Source organism: Equus caballus, chromosome 15 (genome assembly GCF_041296265.1).
Source record: "Equus caballus isolate H_3958 breed thoroughbred chromosome 15, TB-T2T, whole genome shotgun sequence".
NCBI lineage: Eukaryota > Metazoa > Chordata > Mammalia > Perissodactyla > Equidae > Equus > Equus caballus.
In genome coordinates, this window is record NC_091698.1 from 79,321,544 (window position 1) to 79,343,950 (window position 22,407).

Below are 22,407 nucleotides of genomic sequence, written 5' to 3' on the forward strand. Positions count from 1 at the left end.
GGTAAAAAAATAAATTACTAATACTCATCTAAAAACTTTTAAAACATGCCTCTCACCACCTCTTCTCATGCTTTTTTCCCCCTCCTTTTCTATTACCCTTTCATTCTCCAGAACATATATGTCACATAGAAGGGCAAGTCTTGAGGATACTGTCTTAAAGAAGAATAGGAAAAGCTTAAAGCTTTTTCTGTGTATTTTTTGGGTAAAGACATTATGCTTTACATTCTTCTAAGAGGTCACTCACACATAAGCATGTGGACCTGACAAGAAAGAAACAGTTCATGTCAAAACATACATTTCTTTGAGCAGACTGTATCAATATAAGCACTGGGAATACAGTGAGCCTCACACAAGAAGTGCTAATTACTGGGCTCCAGGGTACTCCAGTTAATGGGAATGTCTTATCTTCTTCAGCATGTTTGGTTTCCTAGAGAGATGATCAAGACTCTGCTCCCCCTAGACTCTTCCACGTGTCCTCCTCCATAACGCCCATCACACGCCTCCTCGTTCTCAGGACTGCCCCACCCCTTCCTGAAACAACTTCACCTTCCCTGGGTCAAGGACCTCATTCTGTTTTCTTTTGCTAGAGTTCACTTAGAATTTGGAAAAAGAGCCATGACCAAAAGCCAATGGAAAATCAAATGCTCTATTTATCCCAGCAACAAAGCCAATGGTGGATTTAAGAGTCTGGTATCTTTATTTTCTAGAATTAAATGAAAAAGAAAGCTTTTGGCAAGATATGAAAATGAGTATGCTGACCTTTAGCTTTTTTCCTCCTCACGTGATTACTCAAACTAAGTAAGTAAATAAATAAACGGAGCCTAGAAATATTAAGGCATAATGATTTTACATGAAAAACAGAGTTCATTTTCCACTAAGAAACATAGTTGATTGAGGCTATAATGACACTGGTAATATCCTTCAGGAACAAACGTTTTTAAAGGGGTCAATTCTGAGTTCTGGAAAAGATCTGATGAGCAAATAGTTTTTATGGTGTTTGGGCCATGATAATTACAAGGTAGGTTTCCGCAAGGCAGCCATGGAAGTCAAAGAATAATTTCTGGCTGGTCTGCAAGGGCCATGCAGAAAGTTTGGGAAGAACCGGAGGAAGGCATGAAATGTTAACTCATGGAAAGGTTTACAAAAATGCCCTGGCTTCCTAACTACCCCACAATGAGCATAAATTGTCCCACACCAATTGAAACAGATGTTTCCACTTTGTAAATATTTGCCAGAGAAATTAAGGTTTGATTTTCCAACCTATCCTTGAGCTATTAAGACACTATGCTAAATCGAGAATTTATATGCTAAAACGTATAATTTATTTGGAAACAGTATGCCAATAATGTTGCAAGCCACCGACTCAGCTGTTAAAGAGTGGAAAATATCACACTTACTCGCTGCAAATATGTGGCTCACTTTATAATTATTATATGTCAAATTGTGTCTGATGAAATCTGAAAAGGCTACTTCCAATCTCACCACCAAAAGACATCACCGCTAAGCAACGTGGAGCTGATTTTATTTACTTTAGAATCGTACTTATTACTCTCTCTCTTTCTTCAACTTATAGGAGAAACGAGTAATGACAAATAATGTTTAGCTTCTCTGTGTTTTTGGAAGAAAAACACTGCCTAATGTTCCTGAGAGAACCGATCAGATTGCTCCTTCAGTCCACATATTCCGTTCTCATATCAAACCAATGGGAACATCTATATTTTGATTTAAATTAAATTTGATATAAAACAGTCTTCTTGTCCTGGTACAGATTCCTGATTATAGTGCAGCTCCAAAGTTGCAAACCATTTTAACTCAAAGACTATAATGTTCTCTCTATGGATTGTTTCAGAAAGATTCTTTTCCTGTAGGAAGTGAGAGCACCTACAAATGCTGCATGAGAATAAAATTTCAGTCACTTGTTTCCTGGAAGGAAATATCTGTGCTTCAAATATGTGACAGCAGATGTGAGCCCTGTATTTCTGCCAAACTCAAATTAAGCTGTCTTCTAACAGCTTCATATAGCACCGCTCCTTTCATTCTTTTCAATCAGCTCTGTAATTCAGTTGAAGCAGAGTTACCTCAATTTGTCATTCCTCACACAGCTGCATTTCAGTGACGGAACTGCATTTATCTAGCCAAACTTCATTAACCTTTACAAAATTAGTTCACAAGAGGTCTGTCCATTAAGTCAGTCATTGTTAAAAAGGCACAAAACTAAAGTCTGTTGTCACATGGGAAAATAGAAATACAGCATTTAGAAAGAACCGGTGAACGACATGGTCACTCTGCAATTTTTATTTTTAACACTGTGGTGAACAATGAGAAGATCCTCGCTGACCAAGATAGTGTATTCCACGTTTGTAGGCCTTGCAGTACACAGCAAGTCTCTTACAGATGTGTTTAATAAAGGGGGTAGATGGATTAATGACTTGAGAATGGAGAGTAACTATTTTAGCCATGGCCATTTTTTAAAAAAATCACTATCATTTCATTGTATCACTCTGGACATACTTAGAAAAGCTAACATTTCTATATCACTTTACTCAGTATTAATAGTAAAACCATAGAGCAGTTGCCATGCAGTAACTGTGGGGGAAGGCTGTGGCGCTGGGCGCAGGCGCACCCTGAGGGTATCCATGACTTCGGTGAAACACACTGCTGAGTCCACGATGTGACTCGGCACTCCTCAGGCAAGTGCAGATCACCTTGGGACCTTGGCACAGAGGTGCTTTTGAAAAACACTCTCCAGTCTGCTGTCTCAACTCAAATGTCTAAGAGAACTTACATCTACATTTTTGAGAAAATGGCTAAAAGTTTTTGTTCTAACATATAAAATATTGTATATGTTTTAATTACATACCACTGTGTATTTTTTAACATATAAAAATTACGTATTTAAGGTATACAACTTGATGTTTTGATATATGTATATATCGTGAAATGGTCACCACAACCCAGCTAATTAACATGTCAAGCATATTTCTATTCGAAAAATGATGCATATCAGGTTTCTGAGGAAGGACTATTTTAAGGGAGGCTGCAAACTCCTCCATTAGCTTCTCCTCTCAGACAACGCCAACCTCACCCTGAACTTAAGCTCATGTGAGTCATCTTGGTGATCTTTCTTTCTGACTCTAAAAATATTTGTCCACCATAGAATATGCGGAAAATAGAAAAAATTCTACAACACCCTCCAAACCTCTCAGATCCTACTACAAAAAATAATCACTGCTACTATCTGGCATATTTTTTTTCCAGCATTTTCCCAATGTATATAACATGTCTTTGTTATGGTATAACGGTATAACTGGTATAATACTCTATATCCTTCATTTTTTATGTACTTCATCTTGTATAGAACAATATTTTGTGACCATTTTCTGCTAGATTTTAATAAAAATTCTTCAAAAATACTATATTTGATGGCAGCATAATGTTCCAATGTAGAGATGTAACATAACTATCTAATTCCCTGTAGTTAAATGTTTAGGTTATTTCTATCGTTTTCTCTCATACATGGTGCTATGGTAAGCATCCATTTATATAAACCAGTATCACAGTTTTTGCAGACACTATTTCTTTACACTACATATCTCACTATAGGATTACTGAGTCGAAAGTTCTGAACATTTTTAAAGTTCCTGATACATATTGCCAGTTTGTCCTTTCCAGAAAAGTTGAACCAGTTTACGTTCCTTTCAGCAATGTATGAAGCCTCCATTAGTAAAAATACTAATTTGATAAGAATAAAGAATTATTTTAATTTGCATTTCTTTGATTACTATTAAAGTTGAACTTTCCTATTATGTTTCTCAGTATTTTTTTTCCTATTAATTATCTGATTATATTGTTTCATTTTTCTATTGGTGTTTTTATTGCTCATTTATAAGAGCTCACCAAACATTAAGGATATTAACTTTTAGGCTGTTGATTTGTTTCAAATTATGATAAATTTTTATAATTTGTCACTAATGATTAAAATAATTTATTATAAAGAATTTTGAAAATATATAAAAAATATATTGAAGAACACAAGGGTTATCAATGATCTTACTAACTGGCAATGGTTGAACACGTTAATGCACTTTCTCTTTTTCTGTTTGTAAACATTTAAAAAATAAAACTGAAATCACTATAATATGTTCTGTATTTATTATGCCATAAGTATCTCCTCCTCATGACACTAAATATTCTTTTAAAACATTACTTTAATAGCTATGTGATATTCCACTGCATATGTATCATAATTTATTTAAACACACTCCTCGTTTTTCTTCTTCACTTCTTCTTCTTTTTCTTCTTCTCCCCAAAGCCCCCCAGTACATAGTTGTATATTCTAGTTGTGAGTGCCTCTGGTTGTGCTGTGTGGGATGCTGCCTCAGCATGGCTTGATGAGCAGTGCCATGTCCGCTCTCAGGATTTGAACCGGCGAGACCCTGGGCCGCAGAAACTGAGCAAGCGAATTTAACCACTTGGCCACAGGGCCAGCCCCAATTCCTCCTTTTTAACAATTATTTAGATTGTTTCCAAATATTTGCTCTTATGACTAATCCCGCCATGAGCAATCTCATACATTTGATACAATTTTGATCCTGCATTTAAAATGAAGTCCATTCCCATGTCCCCTCCGCAGGCTATGTAACTTAAATCCCGCACCTACCTGTTACTTGAGTAGGTGCAATCACTTGGCTGGCACTTGATGTGGAAGCTTCAGGAGCTACTTCCACAGGCACAGGCGGTGATGTTTTTTCAATCACTACTATAGGAGGAAGGAGGGGATAAAAAGAAAATGAAAGCCTGTTAGGTGCATTGAGATCCCATTTCAAAATGCAAGCATAATTTAGTCTAATAGCACACCACAGTAGTTCTTGGATATTAAGTACCGTTTCAGGTCCCTGGAGCTCGTGGTATTAACCTATAGCCCCAGTTTCAATATTTAGCAAGAGTATCTGAGAACAATTCAGAAGCCAGGAAAAATGACACTTCATCAAATGATGACCCTCAATAATGTTCTAATGTATACTACTCCTGATCACAGAAAATAGTGGAAAACTTTTCTTTTTACCATTATAAATCTGTGCTCATACTAGCATTATATGAGTATATTAATATACTTAAGTGTATCTTCATTTACAAATTCTAATGATTTATTAAACTTTAAATTCAAAGACAAAAAATTCCTATCTTACTCTCTTATTCAGAAAACTCTTATAAACTGCACAGATCAACACAGGCTACCTGGAAACTGTGGATGCAGATGAATAGTTGAAATGCCTGGAGACAGCTGGGGTTGACCAGGCTCAAGTTTGGTTTTCTCTTGATCCAATGAAGGTATTTCCTGGATGGTTGTATTAAAAAAAGAAAGAAAGAAAGAAAGAGAATTGAAAGTAGAAATTTTAGTTTCCACATATTACTATTTTTATTTAATTCTACTCTTAGAAATATCACAGGACATTAGACAAAAACCTGTGCAACTGCGAAATTTAAAAAATATCTGTGAACTATTGCTGTGCCACTACTATAGCAAGTCCTTGAGTCTTCCCAGCAGTGCCGACCGATGCACACACCCTCACTCATCTCCCAGGGGCCCAAAGCAAAAGGTCCCTTCAGACATTTGAAACAAATGCCTTGGCTCAGGGGCCCACGTTCAGTCTGGAACAAGGCAAAACTAACCCCAAAGGAGAACTAAACCATCACCTCATTCACATGCGGCTCTGCTCTAGTAAGAGGATGAGCCACACTTGGAAGATTAAATAATAGATACAGCAGATGTGTCATAACACACGATACATTAAGATATTTTAAGCCAGTCAGTCATTATGGCTTCTCTTAACCTCACATCAAACAACTTTACACCTCCAGCTCTCAGAATAGTGGTAGTTAAGCAGAGCAGCAGGAAAACAGGGACTTGGAGGAGCATGCAGGCTTCCTCTCGTGTCCTGTTGCCCACTCCCGTCCTGTGGTCCTGTCCCCTGGACCACAAGCAAAGAAAAAGAGTGGCATCCAAGGCTCAGGTTCCAGTTACAGCTCCTTAGGGCTCACGGAGACTCAGCAGTCAGGTGAGCTAAGGGTCTGTGACCTCACCCACACCAGTGTGAGGCCAGAGCTCTCCTATCATCACTTCACTGAAAGTATTCATCAAGTTACTCCACATACACCCTCCCTTTCTTGCTTTAATTATTGTCATCTTCCAACAAGCTCACTCCCCTGGGGTCTGTTTCCCTTTTGCCCTCTCTCCTATCTTTAATTATCACCTTTTCTGCTTTTTACAAAATAGATATCCTGCCTGAGAATCTTGTCAAAGATCTAGTTTTGTAGGCATGAGTGCTTACAGGCTAACTGCATTTAGATATTCCACAAATAGCTCAAGTCTATCCCCTCCTACCATCCAGGCTCTTGTTCCAGCTTCTTCATTTCTGCCAATGCCACAGACATTCATCCATCCAGGTTTAAAGTCACGTTTTAGTCCTCCCTCTTTTGTCCTCGTCCAGGCCCTGCCCATTTGCACTATACCTTGTATTTGTTCATCCTTTTCCATACCCATAGCCCCCACTACCCTAGTCTGGCCTCACTCACTCATTCACAGTTTACTGTAGTAATCTAATTGGCCTCTCAGGCTTCCTCTTTCTCCCTATCTCAGTTAATCCTGCTGTGATTCATTGTCTAGAAATACTGAGCACTTATTACTTTTTTCCTCTTCTTAAAAATATAGACTAGCTTTCTATTACCTACTAACGATGACCTCAATCAGTCTCAATTGCACCCACTCCCTACAACCCATGGTCATCGTCAGCAAGGAGATGACCGTGATCAGATGTGAATCAGCTCTCGCAGCTTACAGAGAGAACTCCCCCCATCAGCATGGGGCAGCAGACTTCCTAATCAATGCTACTTCTTCACTCAACAAGTGGGGTCCAGCTGAGGAGCAGGGTATTTCCCCACTGATTACAACTGCAGTTTGGTGCTCCAAGTCTTCTAAAGCAGCCCCAAGTCTCTTCTTAAGTCTCTCATGCTCCCGTAACTGACCTCTTGCTGTCTCTCCCCCATCGCACCTTTGCACGTGTAATTTCCTACCCCTGGACCACCCTGCGTTCTCATCACCAATCTTTCATATCATGAGACCTCTGCAAGGAGTCAAGACCACAAAGACTATAATTGCATTCTTCCCCCTGCCTCCTCTCCAAATAAATTACATTAAAAGTATACAAGAAAATTTTCATGCCATACTTCAGATTCTTAATGAGAGTTACCATAAAGTCAATCATAAACAGAGAAGAACAAAACTGAGATAAGACGAGGCTGTCAGGCAGCTGGCCAGCCCACGTGCACACTAAATGACTCCTCCCACATATCAACCAGAACTAAATTCAAAATCAACAAAATGGCAAATTACTGTACATCACTGATCTTTACATATGCTATTCAAGAGCTGCAAATGTGCACAGAAAATACGCATATCTGTTGTACTTCTTTTTGGGTCAACATAACATAACATTCCTCCTTGTTGGGTGCTATCACTCTAAAATCAAACTTCATTTTTTTCCGGATTCTTTCATCACTTATGTTATTCTATCTCATATCCATAAGCTAAAAGTTTTAAAAACTATAATAATTTAAATACATATGTGTGCCATCTAAATTCTAATACTTACTGCAATTTTGTCAACTGAATGAATGATATATAAATGCATAAACATTTAATAATTACTTAATTTTTATGTTATCATTAAAAAATCAAAGCAAGATTCAGACAATGAACAATATTACATAAATAGGACTTAGATTAAACAAATTTCTCTATTTCCTGCTAGTAAATCTCACAATTGATGGGTCTCATTTTCTGCTCAAAAACCAACAGATTAATAAAAATTTCTCTAAAATTCCTTAAAAAAACCATTCCAGTATTAGATTATAACTTTCAAGGGTTAGCCCTGTTCTTACTCTAATTTAATCAAATATGCATGTCAAATTTTAGTTGAATTAAGAAGTACGTCACTCAGTATATATGCACTCTAAGAATACACAATTACATAAACATGTCAGAACCTTTCTTTCTATAGATGGTCCAGACCATGAGTCGACTCCTTGAATTCTGTGTAAGTCCCTGAATCCAGCAGTCCCACTGTTTTCTCTCACTAGAATTTAAGTTCTATGAGAACAAAGAGTTTGGTCTGATTTGTTCTCTATTGTTTTCTGAGCATTCAGAATAGTACCAGTCATATATCAGGTGCACAATAAATATTTCTTAAATAAATGAATGCTATATTTCCTTAAATCAAAGGATGAACAGACATATTACTGTATTTAAGTCTAAAAAAACTCACCCATATTCTAAAAGAAAATCATTTTGAGGATAAAAAAAAGAAGACTTGCAAACAATGAATAAATTACCTTCTCAGGGGGTATAGTTGCCACTAAAACCAGAAAAGAAAGAAGTACATTAGCACAAGACAATCCATCACATAATATTTCAACTTTTAAAAATCAATAAAAGTCCAGTATCTCTCCATATGGATTAAGAATCAAACTAAACCAAATGCAGAATTATGGTCATTTACCATTTTGGAGAATATCACACATGACTGACAGGGGAGAACTATCCATGTCATTCCTCAACCACAGGACCTCAGGCGGCAGATGTGAGAAGTTCTTTTCAACTCTCTCACTAAGACAGTTAAAGAAGGCAATACTTTCTGGGACATTACTTTATGCCTAATCTCAATTTTGTGGAAATTTCCTTATCTCAGAAAACAAACATTTTCATTAATTGGTCACATATTTATCCTTAACATAATGCATATTGTTCGAGATGCTTTCTGATGTTAATATTAAAAAAGAAAGTCACTTATTTCAATAAGAGACATAAGAATGGGTGCTGCATTCCTGATGCAAACTAATCTTTAATTAAGCCCTGTGAGCATTTTCAGGAACATAAGCTAATTCAATCAGGAAAAAGAATCACAAACCAATAAAATCCAATTAGAGATTAGCATTGATATGTTTAACAAATCATATATTACACAATCATAACATTATTGTGGGGTGGTAGTGGTATGGTTATGCTTTTGTATTTAGAACAACTTATCATTAATCAGTCCTTAGCATTAGTCCTCAAGCCTTTGGTCAACATTCACTGGGATTTTTCTCATGAGTCAGTGTCTCCATAAACATTAGTATACAGGTTTGGTAGATGCATTAACTTCTAAAAGCAATCAGGGTACCAGTTTGCTACCACTGCTGCAATATTCTTGTGGTTGGAAAAAGTCAACTAACCTTCCCATCCTGCCTAACCCATCACCAAGAATCTGAGGCAGAATCTGGACCAGAGTCCCTTTCCTCCTGCCTATGCAGAGGATGAGTAGTTGCAAACATCTGGCCATGATACCCCAAGTGCATAGGAGCAAACTGGTCAATGCTTTCAATTCTAGGTGAGGTCCTATCTGCTCTGCCTAACCAAGGAAGAAACGCAGCAAGTGAGAGTGGAATAAAACAGGCTGGAACACACAAAGGTTCAGAGCCCCCCAAAAAAAGCCTTCTCTACCAGGAAGGCAGCCTTGCAAACTTCCAGCTCTCCACTAACCTGGGCACCTTCTTTCCTCACAAAATCCATAAAGGGGCACCCTGAATTCTGACCCAAGAATCAACTGTGAAAAGCCAACAGGAGCTTTATTAGAGCAAATATATATTCTATACCACTATAAGATTTTTATTCCCTCTATCTGGGGTGAGGATTTTTGTGGTAACAAAGATATTCAAAGTATTGGATATGCTGGTTTATATAAAGAAACAGAAATAGAGATAATCCCTTTTTCTGAATGCCAGAGAGATAGTCAAAGTCAACTGTCTCTAGACTGCTTCTGGAGCACAAGTCCTTAACCACTTCCTTGGAAAAATGTGCTCCTTGGACCCATTATATACTCTTTGTATGGCATGTGGCAGGTCACGCCCCTCTCTTGGTCTCAGGTTTCTCAAAAAGTAAATGAAAGGATTGCACCAGGTGATCTCCAAGATCCCTTTGATCGACTCTCCTATCTTTCTTCAGTTTGCTTCCCATTATCCCCGACTGCCTGTTGGACTCTATTTCATGGAAGCTCAGTTGATGCTTTAACTTTTTTAAGCCTGCGGATTCCACTTTATAAATATTTATGAAATGGCCCTCTAGACACAGAAATGAATTTGGGCCATTCCCTGAAGTATTCAAAGCACTCTCCAGGAATAAACACAAAGAAAAAGTAGCCCCCAAACAGCAAGACAATATCCTGCGATTACCATGGAATATTGTCACTACTGGGTACATATTACTCTAGAGCAGTGGTTCTCAGGTAGGAGCAATTTTTCTCCCCAGGGAACAATTGGCAATATTGGACAACCTTTTTGGTTTTAACAAATGGAGGCAGACAATGCTACTGGCATCTAGAGGTTAGAGGCCAAGGATGTTGCTAAACATCCCACCATATACAGAGCAGCCCCACACATCAAAGAATTATCCCAAGATATTAATAGTGCTGAAGCTGAAAAACCCTGTTCTAGAAAGGTATAAACAGGAAAACCAAAGACACACAAGACAAGGCTAGGTCCACAATCCATTTCCATTCTCACCTTCCGGCTCCGCCACTCCTGGCCCGTGTTCGCGGGAGACGGTCAGGGCCTCCACTGGCTCTTCCTTGGCTGGGAGAGGTGGAGGATGAGTACTTTTAGCAACAAGTTGAGTGTTCTTTGGCTTGACAAATACAGGTCCTTTACCTACATGGTGATGGATTGGCCTGCGTCTATGAACGCCAGAAACCGTATAACCCATTCCACCAGGACAGATTTCCTTAAAAGCAGCTAGATTTGGGATGGGAAAATATTCCTTTTAAAAATCTAAAAGTGCAAACTTATACAGAGGAAAATATCATGATGAATATCTCTTAATAAATCATCACTAATATAGTTACATTTAAAAACTTCAAAAACAGATGTAAAATGCTTGAATTTCTGTTAAACTTGCATATTTACAGAAAAAAACCAACCCTTTCTTTTATTAAACATTTCTCCCATCTGTTAATTCCTTAACAGAATTATATATATAGCATATATAGCATACATAGAGCATATATTTATGTATCATATTATATATATCAGCAACCAATTAGGAGATATTACATATACATATTTTATATTTAATATTATATATCACATTATATATTACATATATAAAGTATATATGTAATATATTAAGAGATTTTTATGTATAGAAGATACTATATATATTATATATATCCCATGGGGTGTGTGTGTAATATCAGCAAAAATCAGGCTTTCTTCTTTTCCTCCTGCTTTGCTGTAATTTCATTAGTTATTAACAATGAATTCAGTAACATCTAAGTTAGATGACTAGCAAGAAAGTTAAAAAAGAAAAAGAAATCACTATTCAGGGTGTTGAAATCATAATTTGTTTCCCGCTGAAGAACCCAAAGGACTCAGCCAGAATGAAGTATTATCAGCTGACATGGCGAGGTTGGTTAAGAAGGATTGAAAAGTGGAAGTGTTTTTTGAAGACAGATTCTCTGGATAGTAAGAAGGAATCCAGAGAAGTTCAGACATGCTAACAAGATGATGGACAAAAATCAAGAAACAAAAGGACATGCCAAATCAGAATGCAGTTAATATTCAAGGAAGGGGATGACAAGCGGCCAAAGCCTGACCATGACCAGCTGGTCTAATTATCCAGAGGACAGGAGATATTCTGTGCCCTGGAACTCCTCTCCTCGCCAGGAAAGTGGTTTTGCACACTTAAAAAAAAGTAGACTGGGCACATGTGATTTGCCAACCTCCATTGTATAATCGCCAGGAATAAGTGAAGGGTAAGACAAGGGAGAAAAGGCAGTGTGTGGCCTAAGGAGGAAAAATCCACCTAATCCCTTTGGTGTTGGTGTTGGAGGCAAGTCACCAAATGCAGACACCAAGGAACTTATGGTCAACTTTCTTACTTCTGCTTTTGAAATTGAAAGTAAAGTAAGTCATTTCTCACTTCCAGTGAGATCTCCTATTGAATGTTCTGGACCTAAAATTAGTTCTCAGTAAAAAGGAAACTCTAAACGTCTCCTTAAAGCATGCTAAAATATTGTTTTTCTAAGGATCACACATTAAATGGTGGAACCTCATTTTGTTTAACTATGAAATACAATTCTCACTTGAAACAATAGTTGTTTCCAGAAGAAAAGATGTTTTCCTATCAAATATTTGAAGTATTAATGAACTAAATATTACTTTTATGACAATCACTATATGACCAAAAATTGGTTAAGGGCAAGAATTTTATCTTTAATATTATTTCCAAATTTAGTTATTGTATTTTATGGAGGAGTCTCTCTGCGTCACACTGACCATCTTGATTTATGCTTCACGTAAGGGTTACAAAGCTATAAAAATTGAACTTAAAGACAAATGAGTCTATGAATTATAATGATCATTTATTTCATTGATTAATCCTTTTTAATAATGAGTGGATCAGATCCCACAGGAGGATACTAGGGTCTTTTGGAGAAGTCTAAAATTATCCAGTCTACCAAAATACCATGAACATTATACTATCCTCTGCCTTACCAGCTCTTTCTGATCCTAACCATCAACAAAGGTTGATCATGATATTTCAATTTATATTTAAACCCTGTCTGTTACAGTGTAAGTTACAGCTTTAAGACATTAAATGGTGTTGTGAGAGTTAATGCACTTCCCAAGGCGGGAAGCATCTTATCAAATAAGCAACTGAGTAGACTTTTTTATGCCCATCCCATGCCAGTGAAATTGGGGCCACTGCTCCTTTGATAATGTCATACCCATATTTGCAAGGTATGTTTCTTTCTCTTCCATTTAACTCTACTTGACCCTGCTTGAGAAGTTGGTGACTCCTCGGTAGAAGTAAGGCACTAGGAGAGATAATTTACTCTTTCAGGGCATTAGGCAATTATGTACCAGACTGAAGGATAAAAAACAATCAGCTCCTTAGTATTCAGCTCCCACCAGGAGTTCATAGGGGCTTTGGCAGGATCTGCGCTTGAGTTCTTAATCTTTACAGCATAAATTCAACTGTGAATATAACTCCTCCCATTTCCAATTGGAGAAATTAAGCACAATGCTCATAAGAGAACCTCACAAGCACATGTTCAATAAATGAGCGAATGAGTCAACCTGCACAAAGTGTAGTTACTATACAAGTGGTGAGCAGTCAATCATTAGGAAAGTGCAGGGCCCAAGAGGGCCTTCAGGTCTCTCTCTATACTTTTAAGCAGCAGACTTAGGGTTCTAGAAGCTAGGGATAACATGTAACGGCTTTTCTTAACATTCAAAAGGAAGTCTAATGTCACACAGAAATGGAAAAATCTCTTTGCATGTAATTCTTTCCACTGAGTCAACCTTGTATGTTTATGGTTTCCACAAAAGTGATAAAAACACATTGTATTATTAGAAACTAAAATTAAAGCCAGAAAGTGAAAATAACCTAAGCTGCCAAAGTCGTCCTGGGTACTTGTGTGGCTGGGAAGGAATGTGAGCCTGCAGCTGAGCATGTCTTACCTGTGCCTGGAAGGGGACATTTCTCACAGTGTGGGCCCCAGGCCTTGCCCACACTACAACAGCAGAGCTGCTTGGTGAGGTGAACAGACAGAGGGTGCATACACTGCCTTCCGGAACTGACAAGTCGGTAACACGGCCCTTTCTCTTCAGAGACCACAGGGGTATCCGCTGAAGTAGAGAGATAAGGCCTGATGTCACCCAGGAAACAAAAACCAGATCGACTTTTCATGTAATAGCAAAATGAACCTTAAAGTCTGGATTAGAAACCACACTTGAGAATAAATCTATCTAGATTTAGGGCATCACCTTTCTTGATTTAGAGTCAGTTTGCCAAATGAGTTTCAAAATTAGGGCACCAAATGTCCCTGTCCTTGTCCGGTCTCTTCTTCTATTTTAGCAAGGATTAGATCAGGTATGTGCACATAAAGTGATACAAAACAATTTCGACCAAAATCCAGCTGCCCAAACAAACCTAGTCACTTATTATCAGAATCACTACCTCCTTTGTTTTCTTGTATTTAGTCATCATAGAGCTACTTCTAGGGCAGAATTTGTTGAACAAGTGGGCACTGTGGAAAATCTGGAACTGAACATTACTGATGCTGGTGGAAAATGAGAAACTGAACATCGTTGATGCTGCAAGCCAGCTGTTCTCTTCTCACTTTGAGGACAGCGAGAGCTTGCAGAGCCCCATCAGGTCTCACCCTAAGGCCAGTGAAGAACAAATGGGAGGCAGGGAGTGGCTTCTGACTTGCAATGCCATGCAAAACCCCTGGTCCAGCCAGACAGCACACCAGAGAAGGAGCCGATGTGCTCAAGCCCTTAGAAAATACTGCATAAGCACACCTGTCTATATTCATCCAACATCTAAATCCTAATCCTGACTTTTCTACCCTAAGTTAGCAGGTAAGACCAACATTTCAAATGACTCTCATGGCATTTCTATTTATTTCATTACACATAAACCCAGAAACAATATGCTACCTAGAATGATGCCAGATTGGTGTTTCTGTTGTCTGAGTCTTTAACCACAGGTTGGAAGGCTAGTTTTAAAGGATAATTCATTAGTATACTACATTTATTATTTAAAATATGGTACACATGATTATTCATTCTATTGAGTCATAAGGTCTCATGCTATACTAAAAAAAATATTGCCAAAAGATTTCTAAAGAATACATAGAAATGGGTACGGGCTAGAGTACTGAGGAGCCATCACAAACAGTGCTTATAGGTTCATACATGACAGTGGTTTTTCAGATTGTATTTTTTGCAAGATGGGTTGCTAAGATTAGGGTGAAAAAATTCAGGTACTCTATATAGAGGGAAAAACATCTCAGAGGCATTAAACCTACTGGAAATGCCACATCAGTGAGTCAGGAAAACAAATATTTTGCTCTTGGCTACAGATGAAAGAGAAATCTTCAAAAGTAATACACACATAGCTCTGTACCCAAGTACAGTCTTGAGTCTTCACCATATATCCAATGTTGATGGTGACTCAATTACAAAACACAAAAAGAAGATGCTGTGGTTCTCCTATTTGGGTACCCTGCTGGTGTAGCAAGCAACTTATACTTGATTGTAGGATTGCAGAATAAACCCTGATGATACTTTCAAAGACATGCTGCTCTAACTAATTAAAACGTGAATGATACATATCATTAAGCAGATATAACCTGATACTTAGAAGAAGTTGAAAAATATAGAAGACTTGAGAGGATAGCATATAGCTAACCCCCATGCTAGTCTGTCTTCATTCCCTGTCCCCCGGACACCTCAAATATCCTCATTCATTTCTTGGATGCAATTCTGCATTAGAGTTTCATCCCTTTAAAGTTTAAAAGCCCTATGGCATGAGTGTTTGGATGCAGGTGTGGGGAGAGCTAAAGCTGTCAGGAGGAGTCTGAGAGATGACTTTCCTAGTGGATTAAGAACCACTAGGCATCCTTTTTGGGAAATGGGCTGTTAAAAATAAATTCTGGGAGAACCAAAATAAAAAAGACAATGATTCTAGGGTCATTGCAGAGTTAGACCATCTATTCAAGTGTGGCAAGTGAGACTAAGTGGCAGCGTTCCTTAAATAAATGACTTGCACCTGTCAACTCAGACCATTTTCCTCTTCCCAATTAAAGGTTTGGCTTGTAGAGTAAGAAAGACCCAGATTCAAATCCGGGCTCAACCACTTACAGATTGTGTAACTTTTGGAAAGATCCTTAACTTCTCCATGCCTCAATTTCCTCATTTCTAAAAGAGGGAGACTAGCAATACAAACCTCATAGAGATCTTGTGAGCATTATATTTGATAATCCATATAAAGTGCTCATTACAGTGCATGACACTGAGTGTGCAGTGAAGATTATGGCATTATTGTCCTGGTTTTTGTTGTTACAGTTATTATTTGTGAGTTTGCACAGACGTCTGTCTAACCTCCAGGCCATGATGCTATGAGACCACCAAGCGAGGGACGCTAGGGGCCTAAACTAAGATGGCCACAGAGGAGGTGGAAAGAAAAGAAAAGGTGTAAGATAGATTATGAAGATTTAACGACTTTCTTGGAGACCAAAGGAGATGTGAGAGTCAAAGCTGACACAGAGGCTCCCAGTCTGACTGCCTGAGAGAACAATGTCACCATGGACAAAACCAGCAAGTCAGGAAGGAAAGCCTATTTTAGGAGGAAAGGAGAAGATCGAGGAGTAACTTACCCAACCAGCTTTGTAAAACAATGATTTGGAACTATGCTATCTAACTCATTAGTCCCTAGCCACATGTTGCTACTTTGATAAAATTTAATTGAAATACGATTTAAAACTCAATTCCTCAGTCACACTAGCCACATGTGACTAGTGTCTACTACATCAGACTGCAGATACGGAACATTTCCATCATCAAAGAAAGTTCTATTGAACAACAGTGATCTAGCCCAAAAGTCAGCAAACTTTCTTTGTAAAGGATGAGATGATAAATATTTCAGGCTTTGTGGGCCATAAGGTCTCTGGTGCAACTTCTCAACTCTGCCACTGTAGCATGAAAGCAGCTGTAGACACTATGTAAATTAACAGGCATGGCTATGTTCCAATAAAACTTCATTTACAAAGACAGTGGGACAGATTTGGCCCATGGGCTACAGTTTGTCAACCCATGATCTAGAACCCTGAATTTGGAGGCACAAAACCAGTTTTAAGTCTCAACGTCAGTTACTAGCTGTATGATCTTGAGAAGTTACTTAAACTCTCCTAGCTCCAGTTTCCTAATGTACAGTAAGAATAATACATATTTCACAAAGATGCTGGGAAAATTCAAAAGAAATGATGTACATAAAAATGACTGACTTTTAGAAGGGATTTGTCCTTCTCATGATTTCCAGGGTTATGCAGAAGTTCCCAAGCACATCTCTCTAACCCTCTGTTTCTGTCAATTAGCACCAAGTCCATGGGTCAAGAATACCATAAAACAGCAAATATCCAGGCTCAGAATTCCTTTATCTGGGCCTTTCTCTACTGAATCTATGGATACACCCTCTGTAGCACTCATCCTGGAGCCCTTAAATTCCTGAAGAAAATTAATTGCTGCTCAGAAAGTTTTCCTACTCCAACTGCAAAGGTTATTATACTTTTCTTGGATTAGCTCTGACAAATCCTAAAATTTCACCTTTCTCCATAGATAATTAGGAGCAGGTCTGGAGAATGCAGCTAAAGCATCCTGAGCCACAGACACAGAGGTCAGAGGCAGCAAATGCCAGAACCCTCCTACTTTCCTTCTTTTAGCTTGGCTAAGTCAAGGACAGAGAGCAGACAAGGAGAGAACGTGAAATGGTTGCAACCTTTGGCTGGAGTCAAGGAATTCTGAGGGTGTTCACCTCGGTGTACTGGAGAACAGAGAGAGCTTCCCGTTGCTCCTCAGCTGTTGCCAAGTGCATTTCTTTGAGTTCACAGAGTCAGCCACGCCTTTTATGGCCTAGATATGCCCCAAATTCATGCTGCTTGAGCAAATGTGGCCAGTCTCCTCCATTAGCTTAACTGCTCTATCCATGGTTGTTTCTATACCTCTCAAGAACATATATTCCAAATCTTAAGCAATAACTGCTCAATGTCTGTGTGTCTGTGTGTGTGTGCAAGCATGCATGACCACCGGTCTTCTTCTGCTACTTCCCCATGACTATCAAGGGTACCACCATCTTGCCAATATTTTTTTCCATTACTCTATGAATACCACCTTTTCCCCTAATTCTTCTCAATTGTCTTCAGACTTCCCCTATTGATTTCTTCAAAATATAGCTCACCAAAAAATCAGACTGGATTGATCCAAGTCACAAATCCTGAAGGCACCCTACATATCTCTGTCATGTTACATGTGGTAAATTCAGAGCAAAGAGAAATAAATCTGCCCATTCAACGCTGGTAAAGAGCCCAGGTTTTAACTTCAAACTCTAAACTGGAACATTCAACTAGCAACAAACGTCTCCTAATACTTATCATTTCAGCTGTTGTAGCTGAACCATAAAATTGAATTATTTATTTTTCAAATAAGAATGGATGGTTGTTTAATAAGCTCAGTATTATCTGGGCAATGACAGTGAAAATAAATGCTAAGGAAATGTGTAAATGTTTCAAAAATCTCATTGGCAGATTTCTACAATCTTATTAAAATTTGGATGTCTGCCCTTAATTCTAGACATCAGATCTAGTCTAAGTATCATTAAACACTTTGTGATCACTTCTCCGAGTTTACCTAATCTGCAACCTTCAATGTAGTAATTTTAACCAGACTATAAATCAAATTATTTAAGGGAGAAAAAAACCCCAAACATTCTCAACAAATTCTATATCCATACTCTGTAAAATCTTTTACGCTTAAATCATAAAACTACATAAAGAGTTTACTCATGTAATTCAAATCAGCCAGAAATTATCCCTAAGTTATCTGGATATTGTTAACAATGTGATTTTTGGCCTGAAATGTCCAAATCCTTGCATCAGTTTTCAAATGTACCTTGTATGCAAACATAATTTTACAGTCTAATTTTACCAGTTGCCAAAAAAGCCCTCTAATTAGGTGTCTGTCTGCTTCCTGATCAGAACTGTCTGTGAAAAGTACACGCAAAAAAGAACTTACATGCAAAATTTCCTACTCTGCATTTGACAGTTTTTAAAGGAAAAGAGTAGTAATTAGTAACAATGTTCCAAAAGACTCAACAAACCCTTCTAAAAGTAATGAATGAGACTGTCATTTTTATTTTACTACATTTGTCTTTATTGCATTATGTCTATGACCTCAGCTTAGGGCACAGAGTTCGAGAGAGACGCACAGCTAAAAACGAACAATACTATCTTCATGAAGAGCATGTCTTGACCAAATGGCAAGTTTAAAACGGGGGACTGGAAGGATGCAGCTTAACATATACCAAGTCCACATTAAAAAAAGGATAATGAAAACAAAAACCTAGCAAGACAGAAATTAACACAGAAATGCTCTTACAATTATCCTGACAGATTTCTGTCTTTTTAAATTTTAATTACATACGGCTTGAAAACTCTGCAGTTTACCTTTGTAATAATGGACATAAGTACCTTAAAAATAATGTAACCTCAAAAAATTCTGCCTGTGAGAATTTTATATTTAAAATGCATCCATCTCTAATTGTCAGGTGATCTGCAGTGATTACACTAGATTGGTTTTTGGGGGGAGAGGGTCTCTTTGGTGAAACCATATTTTCTGAACCAATATTGGCACACATGATTTGATGGAGGATTTGCACCCTTACCAGGTACAAGAGAAAATCCTAGAGACAACATTTGTAAGGCAAAACACTATACCTGCAGGGACATTTTGGTATTTTTTTGAGGATAAAGACTGGAATATCTGAAATTAGAACTGAATAGAAAATCTGAAAGGCAGGCCCTTGGTAACTTATTTCCCAGACTCTTCCAACCAAGAAAGTACAGTGAAACCTCATTAAAATCAGACACCAGTGACTCAGAATTTGGACTAATTAAAGACAGAAGCTGGGACAAAGTCTAATGCAACCTAAATAATGCTTAAAATACTATGAAGGAAAAAACTGTTTCCATCTCTCATGTATGCTAGTTTTAATTAACTCTTTTTCTTCATAAAGTAGACTTACTCAGTATGCTTGTTCTCCACACTTGACCTCAGCCAAAAGACTGAGAAGCGATGGGCAGCTTGTTCTCTACCTTGAGTTTTAGCTATTATATTTTTCTGAAAGCAATAAAAACGCATTTTGGCAAAGGTGCCATAATATAGATTTATTTTATTACATCAGGCTGGCCTCCTCCCTTTATCATTTTAATTAATGAGGTTTCCTGCATATTTACAATATTCAGTTGATCACTGAGTATTTCCCTTCTTTTGGATAACCCCCCCAACATGAAAAAAACAACTGATCCAAAAGAGGAATAAAAAGTGGTCGTTACTTACGCACACAACTTGAAAAGGTAGGATCTGGCCCAAATCCAATTTTGCAGGTACATCTATAGCTGCCCATGGTATTCAAACACTCACCATTAGGGCACACACCCTGTAGCTGGCATTCATTAATATCTGTAAGAAAACACACTTCTTTTAGAAGAAGAAGGCAAGCCCTATTGAACAGATTTTGGCTGTAAATTGCATTCACTTCCTTTTTTACTATAACCGTCTCTTAGCTATAGTAAATAAGAGATGCTAGCAACTTTTAATGCAGCAAGTGTGAATGATCTAAAATCAAATGAATAAACATTTATTGAACATCTACAATTTATACAACAAATATTTATTATGTACTTACTATGTACTCAACTGTTCTAGGTACCAGGTATTTACCACTGAACAAAACTGAGAGAAAATTGCAGCCTTCACAGAGCTTACATTTTAGTGTGAGTCTATGTTAGGTATTGTACAGCATGCAGATAAAGCAAAGACTCCCACCCTGGAGACACTGACAGTCTAGTTGCACATACAACTAAGTAAAAACTTAAGTAAAAATCAGTTCACGTTATCACAATTGGAAGAAAGGTCATAAACTTGAAGAAGTTAAATTATGAAGTTGCCTATATAGACAGTAAGAGCCACTGGAGGAAGTTAGAGGTAAGGGGAGGCTGCAGCACTGAGAGGAGGGTAAGACTTCATCAGGCGTTGAAGTTGGGGAGGAGCCACACGGACGGGGAGGAGGCGTGACTGATCTACATGGGTGGACACTGGAGTATGAGACTGGAGAAGGAAAGAGGGCTCAGGAAATTGTGAGTCAAACCGTTGGCTGGAAAAGAAGTTTCAGGAAGGTAAATGGTTGGAAAAAGAGCTGCTTAAAGCCAGGCTAGGTTTGGATTCAATTTTATTGAGAACAAGGAGCTATACTAAAGATTTCTGAGCAGGAGGAAGATATAATCAAATGCAGGCTCTGGGGAAATTTATCTGGCCAGCACGTTCTCTTTGGTGGGAAGAGATTAAAAGTTTGATCACTGAAGGAGTAATGCAAGCATGAGACTGGTGACAAGCCAGGTTGGTGACAGTCAGAATAATCAGGAAGGGAAGGAATGAAGTTTTTTGTTTTTTTTGTTTTTTAAAGAACAATTGACAATGCAGGGTGTTTGGCCAACACAATACTAGAAAGGAAGAGAAAGGAGTCAAAGATGCCTGGGAGGCTTCTAATCTAAAGAAAGACGAAAAGACATTGCTGGATTTATGGAAGGTTCTGAGGAAGAAAGAGGCAGATGAAGAGATTAGTTCTACACTTGAAAGTCACACTGGGAGAGCCAGTTACAAACACCCAGCAGCAGCAGCAGACTCGGGAATGAAACGCAAGAGGAAACTGTGGTTGGAAATAGAGACTCAGGGTCACTGTACATGGTGATTGCTATGGTCTAAATGTTTGTCCCCCCAAAATTCATATACTGAAATCCTAACCCCAAAAGGTGATGGTATTACTAGGTGGGGACTTTGGGAAGTGCTTAAGTCATGAGAGTGGAGCCCTCATGAATCAGATTAGCGCCTTATAAAAGAGGCTCCGGAGAGATCCCCAGATCTTCCATCATGTGAGGACACAATGGAACCAGGAAGAGGAAGGCCACCACGCTGCTGCCTTGATCTTGGACTTCGTAGTCTCCTTCATAAATATCTGTTGTTTATAAGCAACCCAGTTGGTGGTATTTTGCAGTAGCAGCCTGAATGGACTAAGGCAGTGATTCAAGGGGAAATCGAAACAATTTGAAAGAGGAGAGAGAAAAATCTGGTGCTTTTAAAAAGATTACAGAGTTATTTGCAAAGGTAATTAATTAAAAATCAAAAATAGAATGCGACAAGTTAAAAGTGAAAAATTCATAGTCATTTATATTTTATTCAGTGTGGCCTACGAAGCTTAATAGTTTTGGCTATTAGTGCTTCTTTTTCAAATAATATTTTTACCTCCTCCAATCATTAATTCTAGTAAAACTTATTAAGGATTCTAAAACACTAATTTTCTAAATTAAAATTGAATACAATGGTAGCAAAATATTATTAGCAGAATCGTCACATAAAGACAAACACAGCCCTCAATAAATCATTATTTGTTTATATTTCATATTCTAAGTAGACATAGATATCTGTATAGGCATTTTATCTAACACGTGCAGTTTTTAATTTAATTTCAGTGATATAATAGAACATTTTCAAAGGAACACAAATGACAAGTTAACATATATATTCATTGTATAAATTCTACAGCATTCCAACTTGGATCCGGCTGGAAACTGCAGAGCTAGATTACACCTGGCACAGCATATGGTCCAGCACCTGACCATCTTATTCTTTATCAGAGTGGGTGTTGTGCTGTAATACACATTTATGCACAGCATATAGTTCAAAATATTCCCC

General features: G+C 38.0%; 1 protein-coding gene across 29 annotated transcripts in view; it reads right to left on the reverse strand.

Annotated features, from left to right (window-relative positions):
- Window positions 1-22,407, reverse strand: part of LTBP1 (latent transforming growth factor beta binding protein 1) — a 382,661-nt gene that overhangs the window by 122,923 nt on the left and 237,331 nt on the right. For 10 of the 29 annotated variants that reach the window (XM_070236507.1, XM_070236504.1, XM_070236505.1 and 7 more), the window contains 6 exons: window positions 19,996-20,118; window positions 13,558-13,725; window positions 10,600-10,827; window positions 8,392-8,414; window positions 5,239-5,338; window positions 4,661-4,759 (listed from right to left, as the gene is read on the reverse strand). In XM_070236507.1, coding sequence (XP_070092608.1) covers window positions 4,661-4,759; window positions 5,239-5,338; window positions 8,392-8,414; window positions 10,600-10,827; window positions 13,558-13,725; window positions 19,996-20,118 — 741 coding nt within the window. Of the gene's footprint in view, window positions 1-4,660; window positions 4,760-5,235; window positions 5,339-8,391; window positions 8,415-10,599; window positions 10,828-13,557; window positions 13,726-19,995; window positions 20,119-22,407 lie in introns of all 29 variants that reach the window. The other 19 variants (XM_070236510.1, XM_070236508.1, XM_070236509.1 and 16 more) reach the window with 3 other exon arrangements.